This window comes from Artemia sp. Qi Xiang Cuo, chromosome 7 (assembly GCF_049724085.1).
Source record: "Artemia sp. Qi Xiang Cuo chromosome 7, ASM4972408v1, whole genome shotgun sequence".
Taxonomy (NCBI): domain Eukaryota; kingdom Metazoa; phylum Arthropoda; class Branchiopoda; order Anostraca; family Artemiidae; genus Artemia; species Artemia sp. Qi Xiang Cuo.
In genome coordinates, this window is record NC_142800.1 from 10,613,765 (window position 1) to 10,633,544 (window position 19,780).

The 19,780-nt window shown below is 35.6% G+C and overlaps 1 protein-coding gene across 4 annotated transcripts in view; it reads left to right on the plus strand.

Moving 5' to 3' along the window:
- LOC148949930 (RNA-binding protein 25) overlaps nucleotides 1-19,780 on the plus strand; it is a 132,010-nt gene that overhangs the window by 46,047 nt on the left and 66,183 nt on the right. For all 4 annotated transcript variants that reach the window (XM_089092018.1, XM_089092017.1, XM_089092020.1 and 1 more), the window contains 2 exons: nucleotides 11,853-11,933; nucleotides 16,637-16,749. In XM_089092018.1, coding sequence (XP_088948144.1) covers nucleotides 11,853-11,933; nucleotides 16,637-16,749 — 194 coding nt within the window. The remainder of the gene's footprint in view (nucleotides 1-11,852; nucleotides 11,934-16,636; nucleotides 16,750-19,780) is intronic.

Sequence of the window (19,780 nt, forward strand, 5' to 3'; positions counted from 1 at the left end):
GGCTGGGTTAAACAGGGAGAACCTGAAAACTCCTTTTGTCGAACCCGCTCAAAACATGCTTCAAACTCGGTGCCTGATAATACAACTTTTGAAAGCTTTGAAAAAAATAACTGTCTAGTGAGAAAAAACTTTTATTTAAAGCTGATTAAGGAATGATAACTTCAGCTTTGTATAAATTGTAAAAACAATTTTGATTTTTTCTTGTGAGGTAATTTTAAAAAGAGCTTAAAACCATTCGGAAATACCTGAAAGTAGAAAATGGAGCTTCGGAATTACCAGCAGCAAACACCATCTGCCTGAAAATTGGAATTTGAAATTTGACTTTTGGGTTAGTTAAATCTAAAATTGGTTGGTTAAAAAGCTGTTTCCTCATTCATTTCCAATGTGGCTTGCAATAAAATAATTTGCGTAATAAAGTTCTGCTGCCATCTTTAGAATGAAAAGCGAACCATCTGAAAATTAAATCTAGCCAAAAACCAATTTTTACCTAACTTAAGCTAAATACGCATATAAATCAACATTTAAACAAGTTTAACTGACAGAAAAAGTATGTATTTGATTGTTTTGATTGCTCTTTTGGACTGGGATTCAAAGAACCAAAGATAATACCAAATTCAACAGCCAAAGAGCCATAATTGTTGGTGGACCCCACAATTTGCTTTGGTTGATTACATGTGGCTCTTAGCCCGTAATTTGCCCTCGCCTGATTTACGGAATTGCCGTGGTGGTGGTGGGGTGTGTGTTTGTTGCACCTCAGTCATTAGGAGGGCCAGCCTAGTGTATACTTTATTTCTGTATATCTTCTGAGAAGTCGCAATTCTCTCTATTCTCGCAATTCTCTCTATATTTCTGTATATCTTCTGAGAAGTCGCAATTCTCTCTATGCAGCAGTTTGGTGTTAGCTGTTATTTCCTATTTTTCCTGTCTTGAAATTGTAGCTAATTCAAAAATGAATTTTTCTGACATCGTAGATTTAATTTGCCATAATAGCTTACAATATGCACAATAGCACATCATAATGGACTTAATATAAATGGGGTTTGTAATAATGTTTATGCGCTGTCACTTCTGAAATAACTTTTTTAAAATATATATCTTTTATGTGAGCGTGGTTGGGATGGGATGTGGTGAGCTCTTTTTTCAATATGGGAGTAATCTTGATAACGTAATCTAAATTCTGATCAGCAATAATCAAAGTGGTTTTATGGAATTCTTGGATGGTTTCTTTAGTTTTTAATATTTTTTCTCGAAAAATCAATATGTTGGGTGTTTATAGGTTTTGTGTTTGAGCTTTATTCCAAAGATCGCCGCTGCTTGAGATCCTCTGCTCAGAAATTGGCTTTCTCTTCGGAAGAAGGATGACAAATTAACAAAGACTGTCGTTTTCAGCCAACCGTCCTGGCCTGATTGAAAGAACATGTCGTCCTCAGTTGGGATGGGGAAATATCCTTTTGGGGGATATTTATCCCATTTCTTGAAAATCGGACACATTTTTACAACATATCCCTTCATTCCTAAGGAAGGAAATCTACCTTTCATTGGACCTTTCCTTCATACCTTTATTGGAGATTTATATTTACCTCCCTCTTTAAACCCTCCAGGAAGTTCTCATTCCCCTTTAATATTTTCTTGCGAAATCCTCTCACCCCAACTGAGGATGACTTGTTTTTTTTTTGGCAAGCCCAGGATAGTTGGCTGAAAAGAACAATCTTTGGTAATCTGTCATCTGGTAATTTGGGTAATGGTCATCTGTCATTTGGTAATATAACATTTTTGTTAAGTGTCACAAGAAAAATATTGAAGGGAATGAGAGAATCCTTAAAGAGTGTAGAGAGGGAGGCTCTGAAGAGATTGGGAAGGAGAGTGTGTAGATGTGTTGGCTTTAGAGGGCTTGGTGCTGTGGTGGGTTAGTAGTAGTAGTAGTATTGCGATATCATGACATCCACCTCCCGAGTCAAGATGATTTTACGACATTGAGTTTTATCTACCTACTGAATTATATTTATAAAATTTACTTTTTTGAAAACTTGCAAAATTGGGGAATTTTTCTATTTTCTAAGGAAATTTTATGATTCCTTAGGAAAAAGTCTAAGTAATATCATAATTAACCGTTACCATGAAAACTGAAATGAAGACAATTCTACTTTATTCCAGTTTTTACGGTGACGGCTTTAAGGAATATAGCTGAAAAATACAACTATTTTTCATCATGGCCATATCAGGAGGGGGGATGCTAAGCTTGAATCCCATTCCCAGAGTTCTCGTATTTCAAAGGAACATTTTTCAAGGTAATTTTTTAAAAGATATAAGGTAAAGGTAAAGAATACGGCATTGGACTTTACAGTCCCTACCGGCGGTGCTGATCTCTGTTTCGTGGTCCTTCAGCCAGGAAGTATAATGGGGGACTGGGGGCCAACCATCCTTTGATTTTGCACACCTTTCCTGTTTACTTTCCCCAGATTTCTCCAGGTACCCATTTAAAGCCGGGTCGACTCCGGTTGAGCTTACAGAGTCACGCCACTGAACCCTGTCTCAAACCAAATGATTGGGTATACTAGGATTGGAACCCTCGGCTTCTTGGACAAAGGATACTAAATCCAGCGCACCAAGCCACTCGGATAGGACGGCCTATAGGTATGCCCCAAAAATGTATTTTTCAAACCACTGGAAGATGCGACAAAGATGTAACTTACACCAAAAGTACAAATGTCAATTTTTTCATGAGTTTAAAAAAAATGCATACAATGAGGTCACTGCTCAGCTTTTCCATGAATATAAAGTAATATTTCCCGAAAAGACAATCCTGGTCAAGTCACAAAATAAGCCGTGGGTGACTAAAGAGATTAAGGATCTAATCAAATCGAGAAATGAGCTCTATAAGTTGGGATATCAAGACGAGGCTAAAAAAATGCGCAATGTCATATCTCTCAAAATAAAGAAATCTAAAAAGGAATTTGGTGCTCAAGTAGTTAACAAGCTTTGGAAGTCTAACCCCTCTCGATTCCACCAGATGGTCCAGGAGATAATGGGACGGAATTGAAAGCAGCAGACAATCTATGTCTCTGATGGCTAACCTCTGAGCGCTGATATGATCAACACACATTTTTCAAATATTTGTCGCACACACCCACCTCTTGACGAGCTACCTGAAAATGGACCCATTGAACAAATTCCAATCATTCGCCCCCATGAAGTATGCGAGAAGCTCAAACGCCTGGACATCAGGAAGAGTAATTACCCTCTAGAAATTCCTATTGAGTTGATAGCTCATTGCTCTGAGGAGCTTAGTCCTATTTTGGCTGCCTGTTTCAATCAATGTCTAATAGATGGTACATTCCCGGATTGCTTCAAGACAGCCTATATAACTCTCATTCCTAAAATAAAAAAACCCCTCTCACCTAACGATTTGGACCCGATTTCAAAAATCCCGTGCCTTTCCAAAGTGTTTGAGGGCTTTATCTGTGAATATTTATATGGAGATATTGAAGCTAATTTAGACCCTAGGCAATTTGGTTTCAGGCCTGGATATAATACTACCCACTATCTTGTATGTCTTCTTGACGATCTGATGAAACATTTCGAGAAGGAAGTCATGCGCAGAAATCCTTCTCAGCGATATAGTAAAGGCGTTTGACAGCATCCAACACCTGATAGCTATTAACCGAGCTAAAGAAATGGGTGCTCGACAGTTTCTTGTGAGAATGGTTGCAAGCTTCCTGCACAATCGAAACCAATGTGTTTCACTCACGCAGGATGAAGCATCCAAATTCCAAGAAATATGGTGCGGAGCACCCCAAGGGACAAAATTAGGACCACTGATCTTTTTGATGTTTTTTAACCCTGTCCTAGCACATATACAAAGTCGCTACAAGTTTGCTGACGACCTGTCAAGCATATCATTCCGCACCTTAGCGAGCATAGCAGAGGAAATCACCACCTCATCAATATTTTCCCAGCTAAAGCATAATCTTGAAGATGTAATGCTTACAGTTAGTGAAACCAAGAGCCATACTCTACGTGTTAGCTTTTTAAAATCTGTAATTCCGTCCCAAGAAGACACTGGACTTACAACTAAAGATGAAATAAAAATCCTAGGAGTAACTTTCAAAAGCAACCTAAATGGGATCCACATATACAGTCTATCCTCCAAAAAGCTTCCCTATGCCTAAAATCCTTTGCTTGCCTAACGCTGTTCAGTATCCAAATTTCCATTATGCGCAGTCTATACTGTATGTATGTCCGATCGCAAATCGAGTATGCTTGTCCCGTTTGGCACCCAGGTTTTAACTGCTATCCAAACCGAAACGCTCGAAAATATTCAGAAGCGGGCGTGCCAAATAATGCTTGGGGCAAATTATACATCCTATGAGGACAGCCTGCAGAAACTGAGGCTTCAGAAACTATCTGAAAGGCGCCACGATCTCACGATGCATTTCGGAAAAAAATGCCTAAGCTCTGATGTCCATCGCAAAATATTACCGGATTTCCAGGAATCACAGATCAGTCGGCCAAAAACACGTAGAGGAGCCCTCACTTTGTCGTGCCAACTCCTTTGTCCCCCACCCCGAAAGGCATCAAAAAGGTACCTATCATCGTTTGTTCCATACTTCGTGAACCACTATAATGAGGGACTAGTTGAAAAGGAAATCTATAAAAAGTTGTGAAAAAGTTTATTTATTTTTATTTATCTGATCTCATGTGTTATATTTTCTTGTTGTTTGACGTCCGCTGCTAGCTATAAGCTATTATGGAAATACAGAGTTATTATTATTATGAGCTCGAATTATAAAATTACTTTTTCCTAGAGAATCATCTAGAAAAAATTGTAAAACATTAAAAACATCAAAACTGAATGTCATGATATCGTCATGACTCGGGAGGTGGATGTCATGACACCGTAATACTAATACTACTTACAAATCACCGCAGCACCAAGCCCTCAAAGGCCAACAGATCTACGCGCGCTCCTTCACCATCCTAATCCTTTCGGAGCCTCCCACTTTACTTTCCCCCGGGAAGTTCTGACTCCCCTTCAATATTTTCTTGCGACATCATCCCATACCAACTGAAGACGACTTGTTTTTTGGCAACCCCAGAACAGTTGGCTGACAAAGGACAATCTTTGGTATTGTCATCCTTCTTCCGCACAACGGGCCCTAACCATCTTAACCATTTATTCATTATAGGTCAAGAAAGCGGGATCGAATCACACTATCCGTAAAGCCTACTGTTTGAAATACGGTTAGTCAGTCGGGCAAATACGGTTAGTCAGTCGTAGGCAATTTTTCTGGAAAACATCTAGCAAATCTTCCTCTATTTTCGGAGCAATCACAGAGGGAGCAAACATCTTAACTTGTCTCAAATACGATTCTCTTTAATAGCCTTTAATATTCCTTGAGATCCAAAAATATTCTTAAAAAAAAACAACAAATTATCCCTTTATTAATCACCTGAGGGGAATTTTACGGGGATACAAAAAAAATTACTCTAGTTTTCGGGAACTCGAGAACTAATACATACAATTCCCATTTAATATTCCCTCTGGACGAATTAAGTGAGAAATAAAAATAATTACCAAAAAATGTAATATTTTTTTGTTCAAACATCAAAATGGCGGCATATACATCCGTAATGCCACTTAATAAATCATTTAAATAATAGAATTGAGCATGTATCTTTGTATATCAAATATTTAGAAATATAACAGGTAATGAGAAGCTTGTCTTTAGTTATGTCATACTTTATTATGGCCTTTCCAGACAAATTTGACCGAGCAAAGTAAGATTTCCTTTTGCCTGATTTGAGTTAAAAAAAAAAAAAAAAAAAAAAAAAAAAAAAAAAAAAAAAAAAAAAATCAAGCATGTCACATTTGAGCCTTAAAAAGGACAGATGAAGATGGAGAAAAGAACAGATGAAGATTGGTAAAAGGACAGAGTTGTCAGTCAAAAAACACTGACAACTTTGCTTGAAAAGGCAATAAAGAAGACACAACTTAAAAGAAGCATAAAAGATGAGGGGCAACATAAACTAGCCATTTATAAACTAAGACTGCCCACACCAAGGAGCAATTATCACAAATTTCTGAGTTCATAATTAGTGTGACGTTGATATTACATCAAATGAGCAATAATTAGAAATAAAGTCACATCCCAAACAACTTGCGTATCTGTATCTGTTATTCAAGATTTTGCCAAAAACCGCCGAAAAAGTTTTAAATTAGATTCCCAATGAATTCTTTTCAAAATTTTTGTAGCCTTAATTTTTTTTTAATATTTTATTTTTTCTACAGTCCAAGTCCAGTCTGCGTTCGATTACAAATATATCCAAAATAGGGCAAATCAAGACAATATTTTTCATTTTTTGATGCCCTTAGCCAGCGCTGGTTAAAAATAAACACAAGAAGTATTTACAAAAAATAACCAAGTAACTAAAATAAAAAAAAAAAATATTTTTAACTATTTTCAATTGCCTCCTTCCTTGCAACAACCAGGACCGAACTTCAGCCCGAAAGCTTTCGGGCGAGGCTTTATCGACAACACTGTCACAAGGTGTTTGATTTGGATATTAATAAGGTATATGAAGTGGATATTGCTTGTCTCTGAGAGAAAATGACGTCATATCCAGGAAAAATGGCTGTCATTCCAATAATCATGTCGCACTCTACTTTCGGACTTATTTTAGCAATTGAGAATAGCCAAGAATTGGGACTATTAAGAAGAAGACATGCTAATAGAAGATGTATCTGTATAAAAATTGACATATCTGCTATATGCTTACTATACTACTTAAAAACACAGCCACTAAATACAAAACAGCATCTATCTAAAATCAGTAGTAAGGCTTGGTAATAGGTAAATTTAGTAAAAAGAGTACAACTTTCAAACAGTTCATGGTAACGAACTGTAAGTAAGCGAACCGGCTCATTAGTAACCGAAACTCTAAAAATCAGAATTTTGATGCCAATAGACATATCAAAAAGAATTGGATTATTGTGCTGATTCCGAATGTATAAGTTTCATTAAGTTTAGTGTTACCCATCAAAGGCTACGAGCCTGAGAAAATTGTTCTGATTTTCGATAAAAGGGGGAATCCCCTCTAGAAGTCATAGAATATTAATGAAAATCGCACTATCAGATTCAGAGCATCAAAGAACCTTACTATATAGGTTTCAAGCTTCTATCTGCAAAAATGTGGAACTTTGTAATTTTTGCCAAAAGAAAGATCACGGATGTGCGTTTATTTTATTTTATTTTTTCAGGAGTGATCGTATCGACCCAGTGGGCCTAGAACATTGGGATAGGGTTCATTCTAACGTAAATAAAAAGTTATAGAGCCCTTTCTAAGTGACCCTAAAATTGTAGGGCAACTAGGCTCCCTCACACGCCACTTTTTTCCCAAAACTGTCCGATCAAAATTTTGAAATAGCTATTTTGTTCAGCATAGTTGAAATGCCCAATGAAATGTCTTTGGAGATAACCTGCCCCGCCCCCCCCCCCCCACTGCCCCTGGGGAAAGGTCTTTAAATTATAAAACTACTAGTATTTGTTATTGGGAAGCATGCTTACATATTTAGGGTGAGTAGGAAGGATGAATTTTCTGCCGGGGGATTTTGCACGGGGACACTTCCATGGAGAGGGGTGTTTCCAGGGGGTAAACTTTTCAGGAAAAAGTTTACACTGGGGGAATTTGCCAGAACTCCTATAAGAAATTTCTTTATATGTCTTGCTTTCTCTTTCCCAATTCAATTTTTTCTTGTGGAGTTGTTAAGGGTAATTGTCCGGGTTAAATTTTCGCCAGAATTTATGCTATTTCATAAGATATTTCTGTGAGTATGGGGATTTTCCTGTGAAAGTGGAGCCAGGTATCCTGTTTTTTTTTAAACGATCAGAAACTAAATAAAAAAGGAGTTTTTCTACTAAAAGTAAGGGGCAACATTAAAACTTAAAATGAAGTTTTTATATTTTTCTTTACTTTTGTTTAGATTACTTTTTTTTATTGATTTTACAACAAAATGGGCTTTATTATAATTTTGTGTCAGCAGGCCTTGGAAATTTTCCTGTCTAAGTCTAGACTGCCGCAGGGCTGTCTATTTAGTTTGCTCTTGCTTAAAATACAATTCGATGCCTTACTAAAGGCCCTTAAAAGGAACTACAGAATTTAGATATTAGATAAAAGTTTGGAAACTGTAGATGACTCAGCTACGTTCAATAATTATGATAAAGACATGAAAGTCACAAAGCAGTGCGTCTAAAAATATTGCAATCTAATCAGACTCTAACTTACAAAGAAAAATTTGAGAGTATGAGGCTTTTCAAACAGTTCTTGGTAACGAACTGTAAATAAGGAGCGACCCGGCTCAATAGTAACCGAAATTCTTAAAAAATGGAATTTTGATGCCAGTAGATATATTAAAAGAATCGGCTTTTTATGCTGATTTCAAATATATAACTTTCATTAGCTTTAGTCTTACCCATCAAAGGTTACCTGAGAAAATTTTCCTTATTTTCGAAAAAAGAAGGAAACACCTCCCAAAAGTCAAGTGATCTCAATGAAAATCACACCATCAGATTCAGCGTATCAGAGGACCCTTGGCCTACTGTACAGGTTTTAAGCTCCTATCGGCAAAAATCTCGAATTTTGTGTTTTTTGCCAGAAGAAAGATCATGGATGCGTTTTTTTTGTTTTTTTTTTCAGGGGTGATCGTATTGACCCGGTGGTCCTAGAATATCGGGAGAGGGCTCATTTGAACGGAAATTAAAAGTTATACTGTCGTTCTTATGTGACCTAAAAAATTGTAGGGCAACTAGGCCCATCCCCCGCCCCCTTTTCCCAAATTCGTCCGATCAAAATTTTGAGATAGCCGTTTTGTTCATCATAGTTGAAAGGCCACTAAATAGCCTTTAGGTATAACTTGACCCCCTACCCCCCTCCCCCACAGCCCCTGGGGAACGGTCTTTAAGCTATGAAATTTGCCAATTGTTTGCGCATAGTATTTGTTATTGGGATGTAGGCATACATTTCGGGTGGGGGGACAAATTTTCTGCTGGGGGTTTTACCACGGAAGAATTTTTCATGGGGAGGGAAGTTGCCAGGGAGTGAATTTTTCAGGGGAAATTATACACTGGGTGAATTTGCCAGAATTCTTATACAAATTTCTTTGTTATGTGTTTTGCTTTCTCTTTTCCGTCTCAATTTTACGCGCGGAGTGGTTAAGAGTAATTTCCCGGGGTTAATTTTCACCGGGATTGAATTGTCTAGAGGATATTTCCATGGGAGGGGGGTTTCTCCGTGGAGGTGGGGCCAGACTTTCTTGCATTATTTAAAAAACGATCAGAAATTATATATAAAAAACAAGTTTTTTCAACTGTTAGTTAGGAGCAACATTAAAACTTAAAACGAACAGAATTTATTACGTATATAAAGTGGGTTGCCCCCTCCTCAACACCTCGCTATCTACGCTGAAGTTTGAATTCTCTCCCAATTCATTAATTGGGAAACACAATAACTCCTGAAACACAACGGCCATTTAATTAGAACAATGAGGCGCTTTTTTAAAAGTACTTAAAAAACTATAGCGTAAAGAGCCAGGTGTTGAGGAGGGCGCAATCCCCTATATATACGCAATAATTTCTGTTTGTTTCAAATTTTAATGTTGCACCTTACTTTCAGTTCAAAATACTTGTTTTTTTTTTATTTAATTGGCAAAAAGAACGGCCAAGTAGAGCAGTCATACAAATTAGAAACGAGTGTAAAATAGCTGGGTGTTCGCTTTAGTAGATTCTGAAATCAGACCCTGATATTGAACTGTTTCTAGTGGCGCAACTGTATTGAGAACGTGGCGTTCATAGATGTAAACCTGGTGACGGGAAGTCAGCATACCCCTCGGTAATTTACTCAAACATGAAAAGACTTTTATCAATGTACTCATTATTTCATTGTTCATTCATTCATAGATTCTCTCCTGTACCAAGTTCAGGAGAGACTTAAAGTATTGCTCAAAGAGTATAGGTAACTTATAAGTGTGGGAATTGGCGCTAGTGTCGAAGAGAAAACTATTAATGCCATCTAGCGTTTGGTGATACCTTGCGTCTTTTTCTGTGTAATAATAAGAATAGTTAATTTGATTACTGTAATTTGTAAAATTAGGATGGTTATTACTGTCTGGTCTCAGTTCCTGACAGTAAAACGATTACAATGCTTCAAAAAAAAAAAAAAATGTCAAGTGTCGTTAAACGTTAGATGGTGTTGAAGTTTCTTTTTGGCAATGCAAGCACCAGTTTAAAGTCCTAGAAGTTAGCTCTAGAATTTTGCATTAGTTTTTTATTCAGTTACTTATTATTGAAATTGTGTCTTTATTCCAGTTTTTGTCATGAGGGACTTAGGGAAAATAGCTGAAACACTCAAATAGCTGTCATCATAAGAAGGGGCATGCCCAGAATAATCTTTTTTCAAAGAAAAACTTTTCAGTGGAAATGTCCCGGAAAATATATTTTTTAAACCGCTCGTAGAGGGAGGGGAAGGGCATTAAATCCAGGGAGTGCACCAACACACCTTCCCTAATTGACGCACCCGTTTACATATGTCAGTTTGTTCATTAGTTCATTACCATTAGTTGATTGTTCATTAGCAATTTTCAGAAATACAATTGGTTAGGTGGATAAAACTGATCGTTGTTTAAATATCTGACTAGGGCTTTATATATAAATATTTAGCTTGAATTAATCAAACTTAAGATATATATATAGATGCTAATTCAGATAAAATAAAATAAACAAATGAAGTACTTTATTGTTATATACAAGGACCAAAGAAAAACAAACAAAAAAAGGAAAAAGTTTAGTACAAGGGGTTTCCAGCCCCCCCTCCCCCGTGTTGTCATGAGCACTATGTTGTGCTGAATATAAACGTTTCTTGTTATAATTTTATATATTTTAATAACACATTATTGATTTTTTTTTTAGTTTTCCTTTTTGATCTTCTTTTCTTCCTCTTGATACTTTCAATTTTAGTTTCAAAATGGGTGTCTGCGGAATGTTGTTTTGCAGTCATGTTTCTGTGATCACTCTTGTTTATGCCTGGAAACTGTTGCTAACAATTTTGCAGAAACGGGGAAACAGTTGTTGACAAAGTTATTGGTCGGATCAAAAAACGAATTAAAGATTTTTTTTATTTTAAGTATTGGGAAGTGGGTGCAAAATATAGCACAAAAGATAGCACAAAAATAACTTAAGGAAAAAATATTTCTAAAAAGGAATACCAGTCTTAACTCCTAAATTGGGGTGGCACCCCTTGGTAGGGGGTCCTAGCACTTTTCAAACAGCCTCCATGGTTGTTTGTAAATAAGAATATATTTGAAACTGCATGCCTTGCTTGTGATAATTTGCATGCAAGAAAAGAATTTACTTCGATAAAAAATAAATCATTAAGGAAAGGCAAATCTTTTCTTACTCTTAATCATAACATAGATCTTATTGCGAGATATGAAAAACTGTTAGATCACAATTGTCTTAAGCTGGTCTTTGTATAAAGATTACTATTATGATACTAGATGTACTATTATAGCATATACTATTACTGTAAACATAACTGTTATTAGAGGATTGCTTTTCAATGACCTTTTTATTAATATTTGCGAAGTGGGATTTATTTTTTCTATTTTTTAAAACTTTTTTTTATATTTTCTCATTGTTCGAGTAATTTCTTATGGCAATGTCACGTTGAAATGTACTTTCTGAGATTTTATTTCCAAATCGACATTATGCCTCTTATTATAGCTTATAATGCTTTCTCAAAAATAAATCAGTCAATTATTGCTGCGTTATATCGGACTGAAACGTTTTTTCTTCTTGCAGGGCTTATCTGGCGCGAATTTGGAAGAGGAAGAAAAGGATTTCATATCCAAAGAAATCGGTAGATTCCGGGAGATTATGATGGTATGTTAGTTTTACCTTAATCACGTTCTAAGTAAACAATGGCTATACATGACTCTTGGCAAAAAAAAAAGAAACAAAAAAGTTAGTTAGTGTTATGGTATGTTAAATGTTACTTATGTTAGTTTTACCTTCTACACACTTTCATCTGGGTATTTTATAGCCTGTGTCAATTCCTGCTGGCCTAAACCTATTATAATAGTGAACTCTAGCTTGTAACTTGAATTAAGCCTGGGACTGAGTACGGAGGATCTCGTCATGAGAGATTATTATATATATATATATATATATATATATATATATATATATATATATATATAAACCTTAGCAAAAGTCCCACCTAGACTTGCAAAGGTGTCACCTCAAACTAGTTGCAGTGTTGAAATACACCAATACCTCGCTGTGCGTCGTTTTATTTTGCGTTTTTTTAAAGTTGTATCGCTGCTCAATTAGTACTAGCTTTTATTGTGCGTCGTTTGGTTTTCGAGGTTGCGTTCTTTTTGATTAGAGTCTTGAATTTTGTTTTAATCCCTTTTTATCAGATAAATGCCCATTTTGTAAACTAACCTTCATCTTTCCTTTTATTTGATTGTTTTTCTTTGGTTCTCTCATTTAAGTAATTACTTAAAAAAAACTTTTCACAAAATAAGTTTTTCAAAGAAAAGTAAAGAATTCCATTAAACAAACAAATGAGCAAAAATAAAATAAAATAATCTACCAAGCGTGAAACTACCACAAATCAGCATCGATAAATAAATGAAACTCAAAACGAGCAGAAATTAACGTGAGTAGGGCTCAAAAACCCCATGCCTTCCCAAGGTCAGAACATAATTTGCACTTTACTGAAACAATATAAATGTTTTACCTTTTATAACTTTAATAGATCAAATAATTCTAACATTTTTATTGCTAAATATCAGTATATGTATATTAAACTAACAATGTACAAACATTTGTATTTTTTTCAGTAAAGTGCAAATTATGATCTGGCCTTGGGAAGGCATAGGGGTTTTGAGCCCTACTTATGTTAATTTCTGCTCGTTTTGGGTTTCATTTATTTATCGATGCTGATTTGTGGTAGTTTCACGCTTGGTAGATTATTTGATTTTATTTTGCTCATTTTTGATTTAATGGAGTTCTTTACTTTTCTTTCAAAAACTTATTTTGTGAAAAGTTTCTTTTAATTAATAAATAATACATTGTGCCAAGATCATTCTTTACTTAGGCAGCGCTATTTCCAGGGAAAAAGAAAATACTTCTTTAAATCTTTTCGTTTTTTTAATACTTTATAGTTTGGCCTGCTTTGTATGCTGGAGAAAAATTTTCAGCGATTTTTAACAACATACACCCTTTTAAAATCTGGACACAAATAGCAGTGTTTAATTTAGATTCATACCTCCTCTAGTTGACCTGAAATAGAAAACTTGATACCATTCGCAAAAAAAAATCTGTTTACTTTCTTTGATAGCTTGGATACACTTACGCTATTTTGATTTGGTTAAATTTTAAGAGCAGAAGCAGCCCCGAAAGTTTGAACATAATACCCTCAGTCGTTCTTGGGATACTGCTGAGATGCCTTATTGGGAATCAGCATTAACACAGTGCATTTTGATTTAATCTTGAAGCAGCATTTAGTTTTTAAACATAATGGGCAAATGGGGGGTGGGCGGGGCAGGGGGACTAGTTGCCCTCCAATCACTTTCGACTATTAAAAAGGGCATTAGCCCTTTCTATTTTCAATCGAATGAGCCCTTTTCGCAGTTCCTAAGACAACTCCTTCGATACGAAGTGGCCTGGTCTAAAAAAAAAAAAAAAAAAAAAAATATATATATATATATTGTACCCACATCTATCTTTACTATAAAAATTTCAAGCCTTCCAATCACTATCGACTGTTAAAAAGGGCACTAGCCCTCTCAATTTCTAATCGAATGAGCCCTTTTTGATTTTCTACGACAACGCTTTCTATAAACACAGTATATGCCCCCAGGGCATAAATTACAACCCTTGCCCTGAGGGCTGTGAGGGGGTTGTCATCCTCAAAGACCTAATTTCCAGAACGTTCAACTACGTTAAACAAAACGGGTATCTCAAAATTTTGATTTAATGTGTTTGGGGAAATGGTGGGCGTGAGAGGGGCGTTAGTTGCTCTCCAATCGCTTTCAACTATTAAAAAGGCACTAGTCCTTTTAATATCCAATCGAAAGAGCCCTTTTGAAGTTTCTACGACAAAGCTTTCAATAAAAACCTTATATGCTCCCATGGCATAACTTACAACCATTGCCCTGAGGCATGGGGGGGGGGTCATCCTCAAAGACCTAATTTCTAGAACTTTCAACTACGTTGAAGAAAATTACTGTCTCAAAATTTAGATTGGATGTGATTGGGGAAATGGTGGCCGTGAGAGGGGGGTTAGTTGCCCTCCAATCACTTCTGACTATTAAAAAGAGCACTAGCCCGTTCAATTTTCAATCGAATGAGCCCTTTTTGAAGTTTCTACGACAACGCTTTCTATAAAAAGCTTATATGCCCCAGGGCATAACTTACAACCCTTGACCTGAGAGCTGTGAGGGGGCTGTCATCTTCAAACACATAATTTCCAGACCTTTCAACTACGTTGAACAAATTTCCTATCTCAAATTTTGATTGGATGTGTTTGGGGAAATGGTGGGCGTGAGAGGGGGGTTACTTGCCATCCAATCACTTTCGACTATTAAAAAGGGCACTAGCCGTTTCAATTTCCTACCGAATGATTCCTTTTTGAAGTTTCTACGACAGTGCTTTCTCCCAGGACATAACTCGCAACCCTTGCCCTGAGGACGGTTGAGGGAGTGTCATTCTCAAAAACATAATTTCCGTACCATTCAATTACGTTGAAAAAAATAGATATCTCATAATTTTGATTGAATATATTTGGGGAAATGGTTAGCATGAGAGGAGTGTTAGCTATTCTCCAATGACTTTCGACAATTAAAAATGGAACTATCCTATCCAATTTCCTATCGAATGAGCCTTTTTTGAAGTTCTTATAACATCACTATCTATAAAAAACCTTATATGCCCCCAGGGTATAACTTTGAACAAAATGGCTATCTAAAAATTTTGATTGGATGTGTTTGGATAAATGGAGGATGTGGAAGGGGTGTTAGTTGCCTTCCAATCACTTTCGACTATTAAAAAGGGCATTAGCTATTTCAATTTCCAATCAAATGAGCCCTTTTTGAAGTTTCTAAGACAACCCTTTCTATAAAAAAACCTTATATGCCCCCAGGCATAACTTAAAACCCTTGCCCTGAGGGCTGTGGGGGGGGTCATCCTCAAAGACCTAATTTCCAGAACTTTCAACTACGCTGAACAAAATGGCTATCTCAAAATTCTGATAGGATGTGTTTGGGGAAATGGTTGGACGTGGAAGGGATGTTAGTTGCCTTCCAATCACTTTCGAATATTTTAAAGGGCACAAGCCACTCCAATTTCCAATCGAAAGAGCCGTTTTCGAAGTTTCTACGACAACTCTTTCGATACGAAGTGCCCTGGTCTAAAGAAAAAAAAAAAATAGATCATAGGCAGCGCAATCGCGCTGCCTAAGTTAAGAACGATGTTGGCACAATGTATTATTTTTTTTTCCATACAAGGGCACTTTGTAACAAAGGAGTTTCCCTAGAAACTTCGAAAAGGGCTCTTTCGATTGGAAATTGGAGTGGCTTGTGCCCTTTTTCAAAGTGCATCAAAATGCATCAAATGCATCAAAACGCACCAAAAAGTATCAAAACGCACAGTGCATCAAAATGCACTGTAGTAATGCTAATATGCGTATGTGTTTTCGTAACCCTGTAACCTATCTTCATTCTTTACATGCTTTGCTATAGAAATCTTAACTCAATTTGCGTAACCTCGGAACGTAACCTCGAAGCAAAGTGAGGAATTGGTGTAGATAAAAGTCACTAAATTCAAGCTACTTTTACAATGTGTAAACCTCCAAAAAGATGATAAGCTTGACTTCAGTTGTCTTGGGCAGGCTATACAGAATTAGCAAGTGATCGAAAAGCTAGCGGTAAGGATAATGACCAAGGAATGAAAGACCGGATGCTGGTTTATGAAGAGGGTTAGTATCTTTATTATAGTGCATAAGGAAGAACCCAAGTTTGTGCTGTATAAACTGTTTTCAAAATACCTTTTTTTTGCTTAAAAATCGTCGTATTTTCAAATATGAAATATTCTGATCATTTATTATCTATTACGTCCGATATATTATATAATATGGCAAATTATTTATTTGACATATTATTTTATTTTTAATTTTTTTATTATATTATTTTTCATTTTATTTTATTATCCTATATTATTTATAAGTTTACAATAAACTTTTTACAATAAACTTAGATTTCGGAGGGGGTTTTACTAAAAAATATCTTTTTTTTGTTGGGGGGGGGGGGCACACAAAAAACCTCAAAAAACACATACAAAATTTTTTTATGTCCATTTTTGTTACGTTTTTACGAGTCAGACAAACATTACGGGGGGGGGGTGTTCAAACCCCCTACCCCCCTGAATATGGCCTTGTTAGGTATACTATGTCTAAAGGGTTCATTTGATCTGTTGTGTTTAATATTGATCCGTTGAGATAAATTCAATTTTATGTCCTTTCATATTCCCCTTTGTTAGATTTCTAAAGATGGGGTTGTTCATTTTATCTCTGTTTTTAGCGTCAGGAAGAGGAAAGAGAAATTGACAGGAAGAAACGGGAAGCAGAAAGAGAAAAGCGTAGGTCCCCAGAAAGCATGGGAAGAAGACGGAGATCGCCTGACTCTATAAGAAGGTATTTGCTTTTTTCCCACTGATTATTGCTATGCCTTTCCTTGAATAAGGCTATAAAGATAGCGCGGAGAGTTTAAAGAGCAGAATGAGCTGATATATATATATATATATATATATATATATATATATATATATATATATATATATATATATATATATATATATATATATATATATATATATATGTGTGTGTGTGTGTGTGTGTGTGTGTGTGTGTGTGTGTGTGTGTGTGTGTATATATGATGTGTGTATATTTATGTTTATTATATATATATATATATATATATATATATATATATATATATATATATATATATATATATATATATATATATATATATATATATATATATATATATATATATATATATATATATATATATATATATATATATATATATATATATATATATATATATATATATATATATATATATATATATATATATATATATATATATATATATATATATATATATATATATATATATATATATATATATATATATATATATATATATATATATATATATATATATATATATATATATATATATATATATATATATATATATATATATATATATATATATATATATATATATATATATATATACACGCATCCGGGATCTTTCCTCTGGCAAAAAATACAAAATTCCACAATTTTGCAGTAAGAACTTCATACCTATCCAGTAGGGTTCTCTGATACGCTGAATCTGATGGTGTGATTCGCATTAAGATAACTTAACTTTCTGTTCCCCCTTTTTTCAAAAATAAGCAAAATTTTCTCAGGCTTGTAACCTTTGATGGATAAGACTAAACTAAATTTATATATTTGAAATCAGCATAAAAATCCGACTATTTTGATATATCTATTAGTATCAATTAGTATTAGTATCTATTAGTATTGAGCCGGGTCGCTCCTTGCTTACACTCCGTTACCACGAACTGTTTGAAAAGCCTCAAGCTCTCAAATTTTTTATATACAATTTAAACACGGATGCAATTCAGAGGAAAATAACGATACGTTCTCTACGCTTTTGGAATCTTAACGAAAGTTGCTCTATTTTCGCACTAATATCAAAAACTGTATTTCTTAGTGATATAAGTATTCCTCTTCCATGGGAGAAGGCAAAAACCCTACACTATTTGAAGAACTGTCTAAGGATTACAAGGCGTTCAGTCTTGTTGAACAGCTTCCCAACCGGCGTAATAAAAAATATATGGGGTGCGAACATTGCATTGTAGAGCTTTCCTAGGCAATTATTATCAAACTGCCCTTTTATTTTGGCCAGCGTACCGTAAGTCTTACGAAGTTCTTCCTTGATAGATTTAATAATAAGAGTTTGGGTGTTGTTCGTTGATTTCATAAGTTTAAATACTGCTCCAGAGCGAGGCCTATCGCACTCCAACCATATATGATACCAGAAACGATGTCGGAGAGAGGCGATGTCGGATGTTAAGCTGTGAAAAATCCGACCAACCTTTTTTTTTCTAACAGTGACAGAGGGTAATGCAAAAGACTTGGGGATTTTAAAATAATGTACTATCTCAGCAAGGTAGCATAGAATTATCTTTAGACACAGAAGATAGCATGTAATACCGGACCTTGATCTTGGAAAAGTGTCAATCAAGAAAATAATGGTGTAGCTCAATATCTACATTATTCCAGCATTTCTTCGTCAAAAAATTACAATTTGTTGAAGGTTTACTTCTTGTTGTCGAAATTGGTAAGGAAAACTCAAGGTGAGAATGATTACTGAGCAAAAAATCGTCCGAAACATGTACTGGTCGACTCGCTACTTGAGGTAGCGACCATAAAGCTTAAATTAGAAGTAGACCCAGAGCTATGAATATAAGTGAAATCTTTATCTTTAGGAACAAAAGACAAATTCAGTGGCAAAGAACTAGTAAACATCTGCGAGAAGGGAGGCGTGGCTTTCAAAATATCAGAATTAAAATCGTCACAAATCATAAACTTTTTACCAGAAGACCATATTTGATGGCTAATTTTCGACAGCGAAGCACAAGCCATGGCATGTTTCTCGGACGAATACTCTTCACGGTAATCCATCGGCATAAAGACATATATAAGCACCATGTTAATAAAATAAACTGCAACAGAAAAATCACTGGCATCAAGAAGCTTACATCTATTCTTTTTATGCATTGCTACCAAAATTCCGCCAGAGGGCCGACTTAGGGTAGATCTAGCCACGTGAATGAAAATTCGGGATCGGTCGAGAATTCCAACCTTGTCAAATTATCAGAATTCAATGCTCAATAATACTAACTATATCAAATGCACCAAAAACTAACTGTAGAATATCTAACTTTGCTCTTGCTCCATTAACATTCAGACAAAAAACTTTAACTCACACAGAATCTTCGGTTATTAGTGCCTCGCCTGTATTGGCGTATCACTTTGACCCCCGATGCTCGTTTTTTCAGCTCTTTGCACTGAAAGGTGGAGCTAATATGGCCACCACCGCAGTTTGCGCACTCGATGCTTAACTCCGAACAGGGATTCTCGCGATTGTTGCTAGGTTCACCGGCACATTTAATACACTTCAATTGATTAGTACAGTTACGAGTTATATGGTCAAAACCTTGGTACTTGAAGCATCGTTTTGGTCTTTCTAAGGGCTTGGAAACTCGATAAAGGCAATCAAAGGATTCAATCTTAATACCCTACTTAAGTGCCGCTTCCAACTCCTTTTGAACGAAAGTTTAGCTGTAGTACCGCCCACTGACCAAAAAGCCTTGCATCGACAAAACTTTCGACTGCGTTCACGATGTTTGATACATTGAAATTTCTATTATCAGTGTTTATAATCCCAGAAATTGTTTCTTGACTGGTCTTGAGCGAATATTTAGATCCTTGGGAATTGTGGCTATGACACTAGAAGCCGAAATTTCATCCTTCATGTGGATAACCAGGCGATTTATGCCACACTCAATGTGTTGCAACTTGTCAATTTGGCCTAACCTTTAAAGAAGCTCACGCTGCTTTGAGGGATTGTTAGACTGTA